At 46.4% G+C, this 18,185-nt stretch overlaps 1 protein-coding gene across 2 annotated transcripts in view; it reads right to left on the bottom strand.

The window, feature by feature from the left end:
• Positions 1-18,185, bottom strand: part of MACROD1 (mono-ADP ribosylhydrolase 1) — a 320,217-nt gene that overhangs the window by 68,291 nt on the left and 233,741 nt on the right. For both annotated transcript variants that reach the window (XM_081891901.1, XM_081891902.1), the window contains exon 4: positions 16,342-16,371. In XM_081891901.1, the coding sequence (XP_081748027.1) occupies positions 16,342-16,371 (30 nt within the window). The remainder of the gene's footprint in view (positions 1-16,341; positions 16,372-18,185) is intronic.

Below are 18,185 nucleotides of genomic sequence, written 5' to 3'. Positions count from 1 at the left end.
TGGCCAACCTAAGGAGGTTGCTTATGCATCATCAAAAAGTAGGGAATGCATTGCCTCGCCTGGATAGCTTGGTTGGTTAAAGCATGGTGCTAATAATGCCAAGGTTGCTGGTTCGATCCCCTTTTGGGACAGCTGCATATTCCTGCATTGCAGGGGGTTGGACAAGATGACCCAACTCTACAATTCTATGATTCTATGAGCAGAGGAGACAGATTTGCATAAAATCTTATGCTAATATATATGCATAGATGTAGAAGTAAAATACATACAGTGGTACCTCAGGTTACATACGCTTTAGGTTACATACGCTTCAGGTTACAGACTCCGCTAACCCAGAAATAGTGCTTCAGGTTAAGAACTTTGCTTCAAGATGAGAACAGAAATCGTGCTCTGGCAGTGCGGCAGCAGTAGGAGGCCCCATTAACTAAAGTGGTGCTTCAGGTTAAGAACAGTTTCAGGTTAAGTACGGACCTCCAGAATGAATTAAGTACTTAACCCGAGGTACCACTGTATTGCCGTAGTGGGGAAGACCAGATGATCTGTGTGCCAGCTCAGCCTATAAGGTCCCTCCTGCCTTTCCTCCTTATAGTTTTCTCTATTTAAACCACACTTAGACCAGCCAGCTCTTCAAAATATGTTACGATATCTTCAAATAAAGGTCTGTCCTCTATAAAGTAGGCCGCGTGGTCACCTTAGGCCCACAAAATGCCTGTAAGAAGCCCATAAGCAAGACACGGTGGTGCTCTATAAACAAACCAGCAAGCAAATAATTGCCTTGCGCAGATAAAAGAAAAGGGTGTGCAGACAGCATTCTCCGAAACGGCCCACTAAGGTCACCTCTAGCCTGTCAGCATTGTGCAGGAAGGAATTCAATCACATACCAGAAATTTAGACCTGCACAATTAAAGTGGATTAAAGCACTCTGTCAACTCACTGCAAGAAACCCACTTTAAAAAATAAACAGTAGACGACTGATTAACCAAAAACAATGGGCTTTTTGTGGATAGGGGATGTGATGGTGGGAAAATGCAGTGAAAAGTGTGGGATGAACAGATGATTCATGGGAAGGTGTATAAACACTGTGCAAGCCAATGAATGCTGATTGTCATATAAACTCCCCACAAACAAATCAGAAGGAATGCTCAGCAAAGACTGGATATAGCTTAACCTGTGTGTAAGCAAACAGGGTGAACGCTCAATAAACAGGCCGTATGAAGGAGCTCCAAGGAGTCAACTTTCTCACCCCTTCCAGCGTTCTGGCCAATGAATGCAAACTAGGAGGATGACTGACAGGCGCTAGGCCCTTAGTTTTTAAATTCTAGGATACTTCAGTTGGGTGAATACTGAAGCTTGTTCAGTAACGTTAACATATCAGGCTACCTGTATTTCTGTTCTGGCTGCATTGCAACGATTCCTCGCCTGCTTCAGGCACCCCCTCCGCACAAAATCCCTGGCCACAGGCCTGTGGTGCCTTGGAGCATGCCTGGCATGGAAAGCAGTTGGACAGGCAATGCCCAGCGGTCCATCCATAGCTGTTTCCTTGAGCATCATCTCACTTCTTGCAGAGCTGAAGTAGAGGCTGCTGCAGATTCGTGGGGGTTTAAAATCCAGCTCTTTAGCTGTCTTTGGTGCTAAAGGCAGCCCCCCACATGCTCCTACCGTAATGCATCTGTTAATGGGGTAGTGGAAGCAATTGGCCCCTTGCCTTAAACACTGTTTTTTCTTCTTTTCCTTTCTAAAAAGCACCAGCTTGACGTCCGGTGTGAGAAGATATAAGGGACAGCAGGGAGGGGCCCCTCTGGAAGCTTCCCCTATTGACAGTTTGTTGTTCTCTTCATTAGCTTGGCTTGACAGAGATTTATGGCAGATTTTTGTGAAATAGCCGAGTTCCGAGGTCCAGCTTTTTAACGCCACGGCGAGATTTATGGCACTTAGCAGCGCGAGAGTGCATTAACGGAAGGGCAGCTTTCCTTCCCCCAATTCCCCCGCCCGCCCCGCTCCCCATCTTTCTTCCTCTCTTTTTAATTTGATTGCAAAACAACTTTTAAAGGCAGGAAAATAAAATCCAAGGTAATGGGCTTAATTGTACTTCTGGACAAGGACGTCTGGGGAGTGACACTAGAGTGCAATGGATGGGAAGGGAGGGGGGGAGAGAGAAGAGCCGGGATGCGTGGATGAAGGGTGTGCTTAAGTTAAAGGGCATTGGGAGTTATTGTGGGATTGGTCCTAAACATCCGCATGACACCGTCGGCATTCAAATGCCACCCCAAGCATTGCCACCATCACCAGTCCGACTCAGAGGAGACCCACTGGAGTTAATAGACACATCTAACTTAGGTTCTCTGACTTGGTGACAATTCTGTGGCTTTTTTCTCATTAATCTGGGTTTACCCTTTCTGGGAATAATTCTTGGGGTAAGTAAAAGCACCAAAAACAATGTTACCAGTGACAAAGCTGCAAGTTAAAAACCCCAACTCCCAGCTTATCTCATCTCGAAGTAGCCAATTCTAAGTCAATCCGTCATCACTGGATTTATAAAATTATTATCTGCAATGTGAACTGATGGTGGTCTATTAGAAGTATTATTTTTATATTACCTTTTATATCTGTTTCCCTGGTGTTTGTCATAGCAGTTTAGATTTGCCACAACCAATCTGTAGTTGTAGGTGCAGTATATGGGCTAGTTCCGTGTTTTGTAATGGCCATTGTGCCACTGATAAATAAAATTGCTCATAGGTCATTGTTATGATTTATAGTTATTTTCCCCCTTTTTGTTCTTTAATTTTGTTTCATCTTTTCCTGGTCCCCCCCCATTTCCCCTTTTCTTTCTTGTTAAATTCAGAAATTAATAGCATTATTGCTATTAATGATTCAATTTCTTCACCATAGAACAGGTTACAGGAATTTAAAATTGAGCAGGAAAAACATATTAAAACAAATTACACTTCCATGAATAGGATGGGATCTGAAAATCTATCTCTCAGGTGTCAAAGGAAGCTTGACAGGCCAGGCTGAAGAGCTGTGTCTTCTGCAGAGCTGAAGAATGTTAGCAGGACAGAGGGAGCTCATCTCCCTCAACCTTAAAACCGATAAACTCTGGGGACGAGTTGTAAGTCCGGTATAGGAAGCAGCGCCCCCCAAGAGAGTCTTGTTAAGATATTACAAGACACTTCTGTGCAAATAAATCTTCAGGAAGTATGTCTTTGTGGAGGCCACAGTGTACCATGAACTCACCTAACTGGAATAAAAGCTATTTCCTGCTTTGAAAAGGCTGCAAGCGTGGTTACCATGATAATTTGTGGTATTTGTGTGTGTGTGTGTGTGTGAGAGAGAGAGAGAGAGAGAGAGAGAGAGAATTCAAGTAGCTTGTAATACTTTACAGACCTTCCAAGCATCCCTATTTTCCAGAGACAATCCCAAATTAGGACTTGCCGATTAGAAGGTTGGCGGTTCAAATCCCCGCAACGGGTTGAGCTCCCGTTGCTCAGTCCCTGCTCCTGCCAACCTAGCAGTTCGAAAGCACGTCAAAGATAAATAGGTACTGCTCCAGCGGGAAGGTAAACGGCGTTTCCGTGCACTGCTCTGGTTTGCCAGAAGTGGCTTCGTCATGCTGGCCACATGACCCGGAAGCTGTACGCCGGCTCCCTCGGCCAATAAAGCGAGATGAGCGCCGCAACCCCAGAGTTGGCCACGACTGGACCTAATGGTCAGGGGTACCTTTACCTTTATGTCCTGCTTTTCCTTAGAACCAGGGGCGTAGGAAGGGGGTGGGTGGGTGCAGACTGCCTGGGGTGCCATCCCTGAGGGGGGTGACATTGCTGCACCACCACCCCCGGATGCTCGCCGTGGGCGGTGCCCCCGGGAGGCTCGCGGCAGGCAGTGCACCCCTGGGACACTCGCCCCACCCCCCTGGGACACTCGCCCTGCCCCCTGGGTGCACGCTGCTCTGGGTGCCAGAACAGCTAGCTCCACCTCTGCTTTTCACCCCTATTTTCATCAGAGAAATGTTGGGAGGGCATGGATTTATGCGACCCTGGAGCAAAGGTAGATAAGGAACTAAACTAAACAACCTTTAGAAAACATCTGAAGGCAGCCCTGTATAGGGAAGTTTTTAAATGTTTAATGCTTTGTTACGTTTTTATATATGTTGGAAGCCACCCAGAGTGGCTGGGGTATAAATAATAAAATTATTATTGCTGTTGTTCTTATGGAATAGGACGTCCTTATTTTCAAATGTTGGAGGGTATGCGCTTTGCATTATTTAATGTTCAGAGCACTGTATTTACGCAGAGACGTACAAAGAACTTTCTGGATCTAGCCCTGCGTCCCGTTCTCACTGGCCCAACAGTTGCTCCAATGGGAAGCCTGCAAGAGGACCCAAACACAGCAGCACTCTCCCTCCTGTGGTTCCCAGCAGCTGGCATTCAGAAGCCTTGCTCCCTCTGACTGTGGAGGCAGAACACAGCCATTGGGGTTGTAGCCATAATAGTGTGCACTCCCTAACCTGTCACCAGAAGCTATCAGTGCTCACTTCAGCAAGCTTCTGCAAGTGACCAAACGCCCAAGGGGTCTTCAGCTGTACAAAAGCTCAAAAGGAATGGCCATCTTTAAGCTTTGTGCAACTGAAAGGTATTATCTATACATCTATTTTTCTACTCTTTGTTTTTATCATCTTTCACCCAGATTTTTTTGGGGGGGGCAGGGTTTACTTTTTAGGGAGTACATTTATGTGCCTGCGCAATCGATTCTTGTTTTCAAGTGGTTCATCCTGCAGCTTTCCCAACCGCGTGTTTTCCCACCATTCATATATATCTATATCTGTCTGTATCCACAAATATTCAAGCCCATTCTGCTTCCAGGTGTTGGAGGAACATCTGGATGAACACACTCGCAGATGTGCCCCCACAGAAGCATTTTGCAAGAGCTATTTTTAGCCCCTCCAGTAGCAGCAAAAAGCGTCCCCAGTTGTCAGGAGGATTGCTCTCTGTGGCATCAATCTTACCGTGGTTTTAAGTGAGCGCTGTCACTTCCCATTTAGGGGGAGATATACGCATATCCTTCTGGAGATGGAGAAATTGATTTTGTTCTCTCTCTCTCTCTTTCTCTTTTTAAAGCATCGAGCTATTTTGCTGATTAGGAGTTTAATTCCGCCCCCCACTCTGGTGGGCCGAATATCTTTTGGCTATCCAGGGAAAAAGATCACACAGCATTTGGCAAAGAGACTTTAATGGCAGGAACAATGAATGCACTTAGCCTCTTCTCCACTGACTGGGTGCATGTCTAGAGTCCCACAGCTCAGAGATGAAGCACAACATTTGTATGCATGCTGTACTTATTTCATCTGGGCCTACAAAGGAGTATAGGGAGCCACCTCCTTCCAATCAGACCATTGGTCCATCCATTTCAGTTCTGTCTACACTGGGGTGGGAATCCTCAGGCCTGGGAGCCAGATGTGGCCTTCCAAGCCTGGGGACTTTCCGCATGCCATGCCCTTACTTGGCCACACCCCTTCTCCCCAGGCCACGCCTCTCACTGTTCCCACTACAGTGTTTTCAGCTGGCTCATCCCTGAGTGCCTGGATGAAGAATAGGGAGGATTTGTGGGGGGAAACTACCCTAGTGTACATTAAGATCTTATTTTTCAGATTTCACTTTTGGATAAAATTGTTCATGAAGGCTGAGAAGCTTCTACATATTATATGTCAACATTTTCTTAATTTAGCCTGCTACCTGACATTGATCAGCGATGAATCATGTATCTGCTGAGGTAGCACACCTGGTGAAAAGCTTCATCTGTTAACCCAATTCCTCTCCAGTTACATGGACCTTAGAATGGGGTCAATTCAACTCAGTCCTAGGGCTGTATTAAATTAAGTTCTACTGACAGTAGACCCACTGATATTAATGAACCCATGTTAGCTATGCCCATTAATTTCAGTTCAATAGGAAGTGGAGGTATTTTCATTTGGGCAAAGGGGGCACTGCTCCACCAACTTCAGTCTGCCCTCAACCAGTGCCCACCTACTTGCCTTCTTTCTTAGATTCAGTCCAGGGGGCAGCACTGGCTCTCAGCTTCCACCTCCTTGGTCTCAGTGTTGACCCTTGTTGAGAGAGGAGGATGGCGACAAAACTGGAATTAGTTGGCTCTGCCTACCATTGGCTGTGACTCTGCCTGCCATTGGCTCACTGGCTCCACCTACTGTTGGCTCTCCTGCCTTCCGTCTCACCAGCCCCCAGTAGGCACCAGCTACCACTGTCAATAGAACTAATGTTGGATACAAACCCATTTGTTTTATAGCAGATTTGTTTTATAGTAGATAATCTAGTCAGAGCCAAAATATGTAGAAGACGATAGGGTGTGCACCCCAAAGTAAGCTTTGGGCCACCACAGACAATGTATCCACAACTGTCCAGGAAAGTTGCCTACCTGCATGAAGAATGGTTTGATGCACATGGCAAGATGCCATATACAACGTTGCGACAACCAAGGTGACGAAGATGCCTCTGAATCTGTCCTTGAAGTAGTAGAGAATGATGACAATGACTTTTACGAGGCGTTAAAACTTTGGAGGGAACCTTGTACCTAACTTTTTCTTCTTTGCGGTTTGTGAATGAAGGTATAGTAGCAACGCAGTAGCGTAATACTAAAAATATTCGTGACAATGTATTATTCTCTTTCGCTTTCTTCTCTCTGATTTTTTTACTTCACATAAAATATATATTGCATTTGACAAGTTATTTTGTCATTTTCTTGCTCATATTGGATTACTACTTATTTCTGGCAATTATTATCATTATTTATACAGCTAAAAATTTTTTTTTTAGTGAAAGCAACTCAGAACTGACAGCCACCATGGCTAATAATTTTACTAGGTCATATTCTTTTTTTTGGTGGGGGGAGTACTTAGTTTAATCCCTCAGGATGGTACCGTCCAACCTATTTTAAGACACACAAGTAATTGGGAGGAACCATGCTGGCAGATAAGAATGGGTGAGTATTGCTTTATACCAGCCCAGCAGAAAGATTATTGATCACTGGTCAGTGTAAGATAGCAGACTAAATGAGGAAAGTTTTGGCATATAACATGCGAAAATGTTGGTATATAATTGGGTAAAAGCTGTGAAACCCCCATATGGATATTGTGTATTTTTGACTATTTGTTCACATGATTAAGGTATGTTTTTCGTTGAAAGCTACTCAGGGTTGATAAATTACTATGGTCATGGGCTATATATAAAAAAGGCTACCTTTTTCCCATTCCAGATGGTAACAACAAAGCCTTCTGTCTCCTAATCTAATCACCCCTGTTTTGCCCAGGGTATGTGTGTGCCTTTTAAAACCAGGAGAGAAAGGTGGAGCTAGCGAGGGGCTGGGGATAGAGGAACCTATGAGTGCAATCCCGAATAGTGTTAATTATTTGCACATAATTCTATGAGCCTTAGGAAGAAGAGAGGAAGAGTGTTAAAAGCTCATAATTGTATATTTTTTACTATACAAAAATGAACAGCGTACATAAAATTATTTTTGCGGATTTGAAGATTATGCCCCATTGCCCCCCCTCTGCTGTCTCTCGCTTTCTCCCCCCTCCCTCCCCCTCTCTCTTTCTCTCTCTCTCCAGAGGTTAGATCTCTGAAGGGCGGAGGATGCCAGTTCAGATAATAAATGTTGCTGAATGCATTGTGAGTTGCTGCTACCCTGAAATAACAACAGCTCAGATTCATCGTAAGATTAAAGCTTCTGAAGTTGATTTTATTTATTTATTTAAAGAAAGAAAGCAGTTGCGGTTGGTTTGCTAGCACAACGCTCAAGATCAATCGTGTGTGGGGAGATAAGCAAGGGCTGAACTGCATTGATTCAGGCAGCAATGCTAGGTGTAAGGACCTGTACAACGTCTGAAGCCCTGCCTAATCAGAACAGACCCACTGAAATTAACGAGTGTGATTCACTTAGCTCCATTCATTTCAATGGGCCTAGTTTAAGTAGAATCTTGGATACCACCCCGTTTTAATTTGTGGGAGGGGTGACAGCATTATCAACTACCTTGGATCCTACAGTCAGCAGGAAGGCCCTGTTGCTGGTGCCGCTGCTGACTGATGCCTGGTGGTGTTGACCCATTACAGGGACTTATTGATGGTGGCTCCCTAGCTGCGGAATGCTCTCCTTGGTGAGGGGCAACTGTTCCCCTCATTACTACGGTAACTTTCAGGAAGAAGTTAAAAACATTCCTGTTTACTCCCAGACATTTGATGGCTGAAATCTACTGCCGCTGGCCACCTTGAAATATTCAGGCATTAAGGTATGAGATTATTAAAAAAGCTTTTATATTATTTTTAATTTTATTGTTTTACCACAATGGTGTTTGCCTTCCTGGGCTCATGGTGGGGGGACAGTGCACTCATTGGGGGGGGGCAGGGCAGAGGTGCCAACTTGAATAAACTTTTGGGGGACCCTGGTAAGCCCCACCCCACATAAACAATCACATGACGTAGCCCACACACACCATTTGAGTGGCAATGCCCATCAACTTTTGAGGGGCCCAGCCCCGTTAAATAATTTATTGGGGGGCCCAAAGGGACCTCAGCCCCTAGGAGTTGGCTCCTACAGAGGATGGGGAGAGGGAGGAGGAAGAGGTGGGAAGAGAATGATTTGGATTTATCCACTTCAAGTGCCAAAATGTCTTGGACTAATCCTGCAGATGTAGCTTGGAACAAAGGCATTTTCTTGATCTGCCCATCTTGCTGGCTATCCATTTGTAAGGGCCAAACTACATTTGTCATGTGGTCTATGCTTCACCACCACCAGAAAGAGGAAATGCATCACCAAAAAGAGAGAGGGGAAAACAAATGAAGAACTGGATTTGCATAAAATATTCCGATGCTCATTCATGTCTAAATGCTAATTTGGAAACACAGGAAAGTGTCTAGCTCAGCTCCTGGTATCCACCCAGCTTATTACTATCCACACAGACTGGCAGCAGCTTCTACAAAGTTTCAGACAATGTGCCCTGCTGCCCCACTGCCCTACCTGGAGATGCTGGGATTGAACCGCAGGTTCTTTTGCATGCAAAGTACTGTACATGCAATCCAGCGTCCCCTGTACTGGCAGAGGAAAACATGCAGTCAGATAGAGAAGCACACCTGGATAAGCTCCAGCTCTGGAGATTGGGCACACTGTTTCAGCACCTTCACCCCAAGCAACCAGGTGTGTGGTCTACACAGTAGGCTCCCTGCAGAGCAAGTGCAATGGCGTGGCCAGGGATGTGGTGGTGGTGGGGGGAAGGAAAGCTACCTTTCCCTAGGATTCTAGATTCAGGTAGGTAGCCATGTTGGTTTGACACAGTCAAAATAAATAAATTGAAAAATTATCCAGTAGCACCTTAGAGACCAACTAAGTAGTTCTGGGTATAAGCTTTCATGTGCATGCAGGTATCTGAAGAAGTGTGCATGCCCATGAAAGCTTATACCCAGAACTACTTAGTTGGTCTCTAAGGTGATACTGGACAATTTTTAAATTTATTTCCCTAGGATGCCTTTTGTTGCTCCAAGCAGAGAGCTAAGTTGATCACTTGGAAGCATAGGAGGGAGCTGCCTGGAGGGATTCTACCTGCATGCTTTCTTGCACCTGCCTAGCTCAGTGGTAGAGCATCAATCCCTGGCAGGCCCAGGTAGACATACCCCTGCATGAAACCTTGGAGAGAACTTGCTAGTTGTTGTAGAGAGTCCTGAGCTGGGTGGGCCAGTGGCTTGACAAGGCAGCTTCCTGTGTTCATCTGTTGCTCTCACCCACTCAGCACTGCCCATCGTTGTTGGTGAGGAATTACCATAGTTGCAAAAGGTAGGGAGTTGATTGACATTTCAGCAACACTGCACAGCAGGTGTGCTTGCTAAGTGAGATGCATTCTGCGACAGAAATGGGGGAAGGACACAGTCTGGGCCACAGCCAGTCATGAATTACTCCTCTACTAAATAAGCTCAAGCTTCAAGAACTGAAGCTCGATAGCAGAGCATCTGCTTGACATGCAAAAGGTCCCAGGTTCAATCCCCGGCATCCCCAGGTAATGCTGAGAATGCCCACTGCCATCGCTTCTCGGCCTTTTGGCTAAGATCAAGTGTGGAGAATGCCCAATGCCTGAAAGCCTGGATGTAAGGATGTAAGAGAATTCTGTTGGAAACGGGAGAGGAATTTGACACAATTTGCATGTTCGTCTAAGGTCAGGACCAGAAATCGAACAAACAAATACAAGTGGTGTTTGCTGTTGCAGGGTTTTTTGTTTTTGTTTTAGTTTGCAAACATTATGTTCATGGCATTTCCCTTCCATCAAAATGCACTGAAATTAATGACCTAAGTGGGACAGCCGAACTGCAGTGGAACAGAAACAGAACTGATTGTGACGAACACAGGATGAGATGGAAATTGCTGCCTCCTGATGTCCCTAGCTGCCAGTCACTGCAGACAACACTGAGCTCGGCGACCAAGTAGTCTGACTCAGAAAAGAGCAGTATCCTATGACTAATACAGTGGGAGAGGTGGGAGAGGGAAAGCCACGAATCTCTTAAATCTTTTTTGCACAACTCTCCATGCACAAGAGGAGAGAGCAAAGAGATTGCGACTCCTTGGTGACCAGCAACTAGCTCACCAGGCTAATACCAAAGCTCTTGTTTCAAGGCCTAGGTTCCTGGTATACTACCAACATATACCGTATTTTTCGCTCTATAACACGCACCCGACCATAACACGCACGTAGTTTTTAGAGGAGGAAAATCCGCAGGCATGCCACCCGTAGGCATTCCCTCCATAACACGCACAGACATTTCCCCTTACTTTCTAGGAGGAAAAAAGTGAGTGTTATGGTGCAAAAAATACGGTATTTCTCAAACCATGTGGACTAGATCCTTAGATCGGCACGTATTCTCTCAGACCTTGCAGGCTGGATTCTTAGCAGCTTCATGTTTTCTCTCAGTCCTTGTGGACTAGATTCTCAGAATCTGCATGCTTTGTCTCACACCTTGTACAGTGGTACCTCAGGTTCCGGAGGTCCGTACTTAACCTGAAACTGTTCTTAACCTGAAGCACCACTTTAGCTAATGGGGCCTCCTGCTGCCGCCGCACCACTGGAGCACGAAGTTCTTAACCTGAAGCACTATTTCTGGGTTAGCGGAGTCTGTAACCTGAAGCGTATGTAACCTGAAGAGTATGTAACCCGAGGTACCACTGTACACTCGATTCTTGGGAGCGGCACATTTTCTTTCAGACCATGAGGTCCAGATGCTTGGAAAGCCAGATTCTTCTAATCTTGTTAGGTTCCCCTGTTGCAGAACAGAAGGAGCCTCTTTGTCCAGGCTGGCTGTGCTATGCCCCCCCCCCCGGCCAATCCCTGTCCCCCACTTTGCTGCTGCGTCTGCAGGACTGGTAAGCTGAGGAAGAGGTTGGGCGAGCGAGTGGGTGGGTGGGTCGTTAGGCAGCCTGCAGCTTCAGCGTTTATTTGCGAGCTGTGAGATCACAGGTTAATGGACGGGAGGATAAATCCCGGTTGGTTCTTGTTTATCACCGTACGAAAAAAGCCCCACGCACACTGGCGACAGGTCCAGGACTTTAAAGAGTGGAAATAAAATGGGATCACTTCGGGTCAGGCATAAATAAAGGACCCATTAACATTGGCAGTGATGCCGCTGGGAGCGAGTGGCCTCAGGATGGGGCTTGTTTGTTTGCCTGACTCCTTCATTTCCTTGCAATTTTCTTCTGCTGGCTGGCTCGGCTTCCAGACTCCTGCCACCTTGGGCTTTGACTTTGTGAAATCTTGGCTCAGCGAGGCCTACGCTGCCTGGCATGGATGGGATACAGATGAGGGGGCTGTAGTGGCAGAGACCGGTCAAGGGCAGCCTTGCCTCTGGGTGGCGCTGTGCTGCAGGTCAGAGCGGGCTTGGCCAGAGGGCCATTTCAACTTGAGAGGAGCCCCTCCCGACACTCTTGTATCTCTGCAGGGTTGGGAGTCCCTAGAAAGCCGCTCTTTCTTTAAACCAGTCTGCAGGTTCGTGAAGAGAATTGCTAGCAGGCCAGGTAAATGAATGAATCAAATAGCTGCAGGCTGCTGTGAACTCCAAATCGCCCATCCACAGAGAAGGATGCCTTCTGTCTCTCTGCGTGAGTAACTGCCCTGGACTTGCCTCTTTCCAAAGTCTCCTTTTGTGGGTGGGGTGGGGTGGGATGGAGGGAGGCATTTTTGCTGCACCTCTGCCTCATGCATGGTTGGATTAGTCCATGTCTGCAGCAAAATTCTCTACCCCCAGAGGAGGCTGTTTGTTGCTTCTCTGCATGAGTGACTGTTCTCTGCTTGCCTCCATCCAATAAGCCTTCTTGGGAGTTGCGGGGAGGGGAGGACAGCGGAAGAATAATTCTACCATGAATCTGAATAGAAGGTGTCTCCACCATGTGATCACTTGCACTGGAGAATTAACAGAATGTACCAATCCTCAAGAAAGCTCATCAAGTGTGGGGGAGCCTTTGGCCCTCCAGTTGTTTGCTGAACTACAACTCCCATCATCCCTGGACATTGGCCATACTTGCTGGGGCTCATGGGTAAATGGTTATTCCTTTCTGAAGTGGCATAACTGCTGTAGTTAAAGCTAACTTCAACTTACCTGGGAGTAAGCCCCAATCAACTCAGTAGGACTCACACCTGAGTAGACAGACGTAGGATTATCCCATAATTATCCCACATTTTTTTTATGGTGGCTGTGTTTTAAATATGTTTTCCCCCTGTTGCTTTATAGTATTTCATGGCTGCATTATTTGTGCTTCTGCTGGTGTCAAACTGTTTTCGAATTTATTTACTTGTTTGTTTCTTAAGATGGTTAATTTCGTGTTTTAAGGCTGTGTACACACCACACAGACATACTAGCTGCAGTGATCCCAGGCATGTCAGCTGCCAGGGCGCATAGCTGTCCTCCTCCTGAAAGTGCGTCTCTCTCTTTGTGTGTCTGTCTGTGTACCATATGTGAGCAAAAACTAAGCCGACCTCAACCTGCACCAGGGGACACCTGCCTGCCTAACACCTGGAGAGCCGTGAGCATCTTGGAGAGCTATGTGCTGCCACTGGCCAAGCGTGACCTCCACTCCCCGCTTTACAGATAAATCATGGGAGTTGCTGGCCCTCCCAGCTGCCATGTCAAAAGCCAAGCACAACCTGCTACTTGCATGGAGAGCAGCCTTTGCAGAAGAGCCCTGGGGAGTGCGGGCAGCTTCTTATTCAGAGCACATAGTATGCTGACAATGCCCACCATTTTGGAAAAAGGGCAAAGGAAAGGACACATAAGTGGGGGGTGGGAGGGCCCTTACTCATCCAAATTCAGTGTGGTCCACAGGTTCCCCCCTCCCCCATTGAATATTCTACAGCACAATGTCAAGCCAGACAAAAGAACTTAGAACTTTCGCATTGGCAGAAAGACCCAGAGGGCAGGGGGAGCAATAGATGTTTAGCCCCACTTTTTTTCTGAACACCCAGTTTGCCTGCCTGCGTCATATCCCCTACAGCCCACTAGCCTTTGAATGGCCCTGTTGGCCTCTCTACACTCAGCTTTTAAAGAACATCTAGGCCAGGCTTTTATTTATTTTGCCAGCTCCCTGTATGTATGGTTTTATCAGATGCTGTTTTTGTTGCATGTTTGTTCAATTGTTTGATTGTAAACTGCCTTGAGAGGGCTCACTCTGAAAGGTGGGGTAGCACTCAGCGTGTCTGGATTTGTTTTGGTTTCTCAGTGTTTTCCATTTTCCCAGCAATTTACAGATTGATTGCTTTTAAAAAAACGATAATCATAAAAAAATCAATATTTTATATGAAGTTTTGATTAATATGCACAATATTGTAGGCAAATTATCCTACTATAATGCATTTTTCTATGTTATTTTAATCAGTGTGCGCATTTTGAACCACATTTCCCCCCAAATACCTGCATTTTTGTGCATATTATTTGGTTGGAGAATTGCACTGCAAATTCAGAAAAGTGAATGTGTGTTTTGGTTTGCATAACATTTTGAGAAGTACAAATTAGGCAGCTCCACATCGAAATGCAAACAAAATGGGATTTCTGTCCTCTCCCTAAATAGCACAATATTAAACAACCAAATAAACAACACACCAAGAGTCAAAATTAACTTAATATTCTTTCCAAATGTTGTTTTGTTCTGCCCAGCCAGGTGACGAAAAAACACCTTTCTCTGCCTGAATCCCTGGAGAGCTGCTGCCTGTCAGAGTAGACCAACCTTTTTTGACCAAGGGGCACATTTTTAATTTTGAGAGAGTTTTGGGGTTGCCAGTCACAAAATGGATGCTGTGGAGGTGTGGCATAACACAACATGTTGTAGGACAACGACACATGGAGGAGCACCATGTTGGTTACCCCTTCTTGTACTGCTTGACCCCATCAGCTGTCACCAAAAGATGGAGTACCCCTGCAGATGGAGGTTCTATTTTGCCATCATATTGAGTGGTGATTCATAAACCTATTCTCCAAGTATTTCTGTTTTTCCTTTAAAAATAATAATACCGTATTTTTCGCACCATAGGACGCAGTTTTTCCGTCTTAAAAACTAAGGGGAAAAGTCTGTGCGTCCTATGGAGCGAATGCAGGGGGGGAGGCAAGCAGGAAAAGCCCCCAAGAGCCACACACAAGCTTCGCGAGGCACTTGCAGGCTTTTCCCCAGGAGGGAGAAGGGACTGACGCAGCCAGTCAGTCCCTTCTCCCTCCTCTAGAAAAGCCTTGCGCAATCTCTACAGTCGTGGGAGGCTGTGCGGATCCATCCCGCTCGCTGCCCGGGCTTCCTCTTTAACCGTGCGCGCCTCTCCAGCCGTGGGAGGCTGTGCAAGGCTAAAGAGGAAGCCCGGGCAGCGAGCGCGATCCATCCCGCTCGCTGCCCAGGCTTCCTCTTTAACCGTGCGCGCCTCTCCAGCCGTGGGAGGCTGTGCAAGGCTAAAGAGGAAGCCCGGGCAGCGAGCGCGATCCATCCCGCTCGCTGCCCGGGCTTCCTCTTTAACCGTGCGCGCCTCTCCAGCCGTGGGAGGCTGTGCAAGGCTAAAGAGGAAGCCCGGGCAGCGAGCGCGATCCATCCCACTCGCTGCCCGGGCTTCCTCTTTTGCCTAGCAGCCTCTCCAACAGCCTCTCCAGCTGCACAAGGCTAAAGAAGCCAACTTTTTAAAAATCTCTCTATCTCTACCTCTTTTTCTTTTTTCGTCCTTTCTCCACCCCCTTATTTTCCTCTGGATCAGTGTTTTTATCTAGATTAACGTTTTAGTTTGGAAGGGGGGGGGAATATTATAAAAAAGGAAACTTTGCAGCTTTTATTTTAGTATACAATAAAAACAGATTAAACAAAACACAAGAGAAGGAACTAGCATAGAAGAAGAAGAGAAAAGGGAAAGAGGGAGGATACAAAGCCATTTACCAGAGGTAGATCTTAACCCTTGCCTCACCTGGGAGCTTCTCTGGGCAGGAATTCCCTCGGCTTAAGTGGGCTGGGGGAAGAGTGGCAGGTAGGGGGGTACCTACCTAGACAGTGAAGCCACATGTCTCTCCAATGAAAATTGGGAGTGGGCATTGTGTGAAGTGGCTGTGGATCTCCTGCCGCAGAAGTGTAGGACTGCATAGAGTTGGGAGGGCCACCCGAGGGTCATCTAGCCCAGCCCCCTCACAATGTAGGAATCACAGCTAAAGAACAGATGGTCCCCCAACCGCTGCTTAAAAGCCTCCAGTGGTGGAGACCCCCAACAACTTCCGAGGTCACAGAATTGCAGGGTTGGAAGGGAACCCCAGGAGTCATCTAGTCCAGCCCCGGTGGACAGCGGGCACGATCCATCCCATTGTGCAAGGCTAAAGATGCTGCTCAAGGCTAAAGAGGAAGTGCGCAGCCTGTCCATTGCTCTTTGGGGCTGGGGGGGGATAATATTTTTTCCCTTGATTTCCCCCTCTAAAAATTAGGTGCGTCCTGTGGTCTGGTGCGTCCAATAGAGCGAAAAATACGGTAATTAAAAAGCTATCTCACCTGGTAATGAAATGCTGTTAGTTATGTACTGTGGAAGACATACTTATTTAATATTGTGCCATTCTTGAACTTAAGATCACAACCTTCTGCTTTATACTATGTCCAGCTTCTTGTCTATCTAGTCCACCACTGATTGGCAGCAGCTCTCCAGGGATTCAGCCAGCTGGACATCTCGTGTATTCTGAACAGCCACAGGCAGTACCCAACTCCCAGCACCCTGTGCTTCCTTCCCCCTCCCTTTCAAACCAGTAGAGATATTAATTTGAATGCTGTGAAGAAGAAAAAGGTATCAATTAGGAGACTCACCACCGCCTCCTCCCAGCAGGGAACTGTTAGCTACAAAGAAAACACAGAGAAAGATGATGTTATTAAATTGCTGCCTGCTCAGGAACCATTTCACTTTAGTTCATTCACAAAAAAGCAGGGGAAAGCATTACAACAGCAACTCATTTGGCTTTTTGGAAAGCTTCTTCCCTCCAGCCCTTGTCCCAACCCTTTGAGTCCCCTCCACCCCCCACTTTGCACCAAGCTGCTTCTCTTACCAGGCCCGTTTCCTTGTGGGAACTCAGGTACCGAAAGTCAAAACATCTTCATCCCTTTGTCTGAATCATAAGGTCATAGAGTTGGAAGGGACCACAAGGGTGATCTAGTCCAACCCCCTGCAATACAGGAATATTTTCCTCAATGTGGGGATCAACCCCATGACCCTGAGCTCAAGAGTCTCATGCTCTACCAGCTGAGCTATTTGTGCAACTGCATTTCACTCTGTAATCTCCTCTGTGTCAAGTTAGTGACTGCAAAGTCACTTGGGGCAGAGACCTGTCCTTCTGCACTCGGCAAAAGGCCATGCCTGCTGATGGCTTTATATACAAATAGACCAGGAGGCGGGAACCTTTTGGCCTCGCAGGCCTGGTCTTTATCTCCCCCACTCCTCTGGGCCATCTTTGACAGGTGGGCAATATGACAGCTATTGACATCAGGACCATGGTTGTGGACACTCTGGTGAGAAATGCTTAGAGCAGGGGTCAGCAACCTTTCTCAGCTGTGGGCCGGTCCACCGTCCCTCAGACCATGTGGTGGGCCGGACTATATTTTGAAAAATAAATAAATGAATGAATTCCTATGCCCCACAGACCATGTGGTGGGCCAGACTATATTTTGAAAAATAAATAAATGAATGAATTCCTATGCCCCACAAATAACCCAGAGAGGCATTTTAAATAAAAGGACACATTCTACTCATGTAAAAATACACTGATTCCCAGACCGCCCAAGGGCCGGATTAAGAAGGTGATTGGGCCGCATCTAGCCCACGGGCCTTAGGTTGCCTACCCCTGGCTTAGAGGAAGGGATGTGCGAACCTTGAATTTCACTTTTTCTCAGCTTCTTATCTTTTCAGTCTGAAGTTCGGTTTTCCACATAAGTTTGCATTTTCCAGAAAGCCCTTGTGTAAATTAAGCATCTTAGTGCAGAATTGTCTTAATAGGCACATTTCCCAAATCAATTTCCCCATCTACAATGCATTTTCCCCCTTTATTTTGATTAATATATGCATTTTAATGTGCACTTTATGCATTCTTGTCCATTTTAACTGGCTGAAGAACTGCACTGCAAGATTCGTAGAAGTCTGGGTTTCAAAGGATGGCTGTATTTCAGTTCATTTACTGCTCCAGAAAGTGCAAGTTACCAAACCATATTTCTCTTCGATTCCCAACAGGGCATGAAGGCAAAATCCCTCCCTGTGCTGGCTGCCCCCAGCATTCTGATCACCTCATAATGGGAGGTTTGCAGCTGACGGCCTCTCCCTCCCTGAATCTCTTCAATCCATTCTGAAAATCATTCTAAGTTTAATTCATTGTTTTAACCACCTGCTTTTAATGTTGGTCTTATTGATTGCCCTTTTAGTGTTTGTTTTTTATTCTGACTTCATATTGTTTTTATTGTTTTCTTGGAGGGTAAGGCTGTCAATGCCAGTGTGGTGTAGTGGTTAAGAGCGGTAGTCTCGTAATCTGGTGAACTGGGTTTGATTCCCTGCTCCTCTACATGCAGCTGCTGGGTGACCTTGGGCCAGTCACACTTCTCTGAAGTCTCTCAGCCTCATTCACCTCACAGGGTGTTTGTTGTGGGGGAGGAAGGGAAAGGAGGTTGTT

The sequence above is a fragment of the Podarcis melisellensis genome, assembly GCF_964234715.1.
Source record: "Podarcis melisellensis genome assembly, chromosome: 16".
Lineage (NCBI taxonomy): Eukaryota > Metazoa > Chordata > Lepidosauria > Squamata > Lacertidae > Podarcis > Podarcis melisellensis.
The sequence above is the reverse complement of the archived record's forward strand: the minus strand, read 5'-3'. Positions and strand labels throughout refer to the sequence as shown.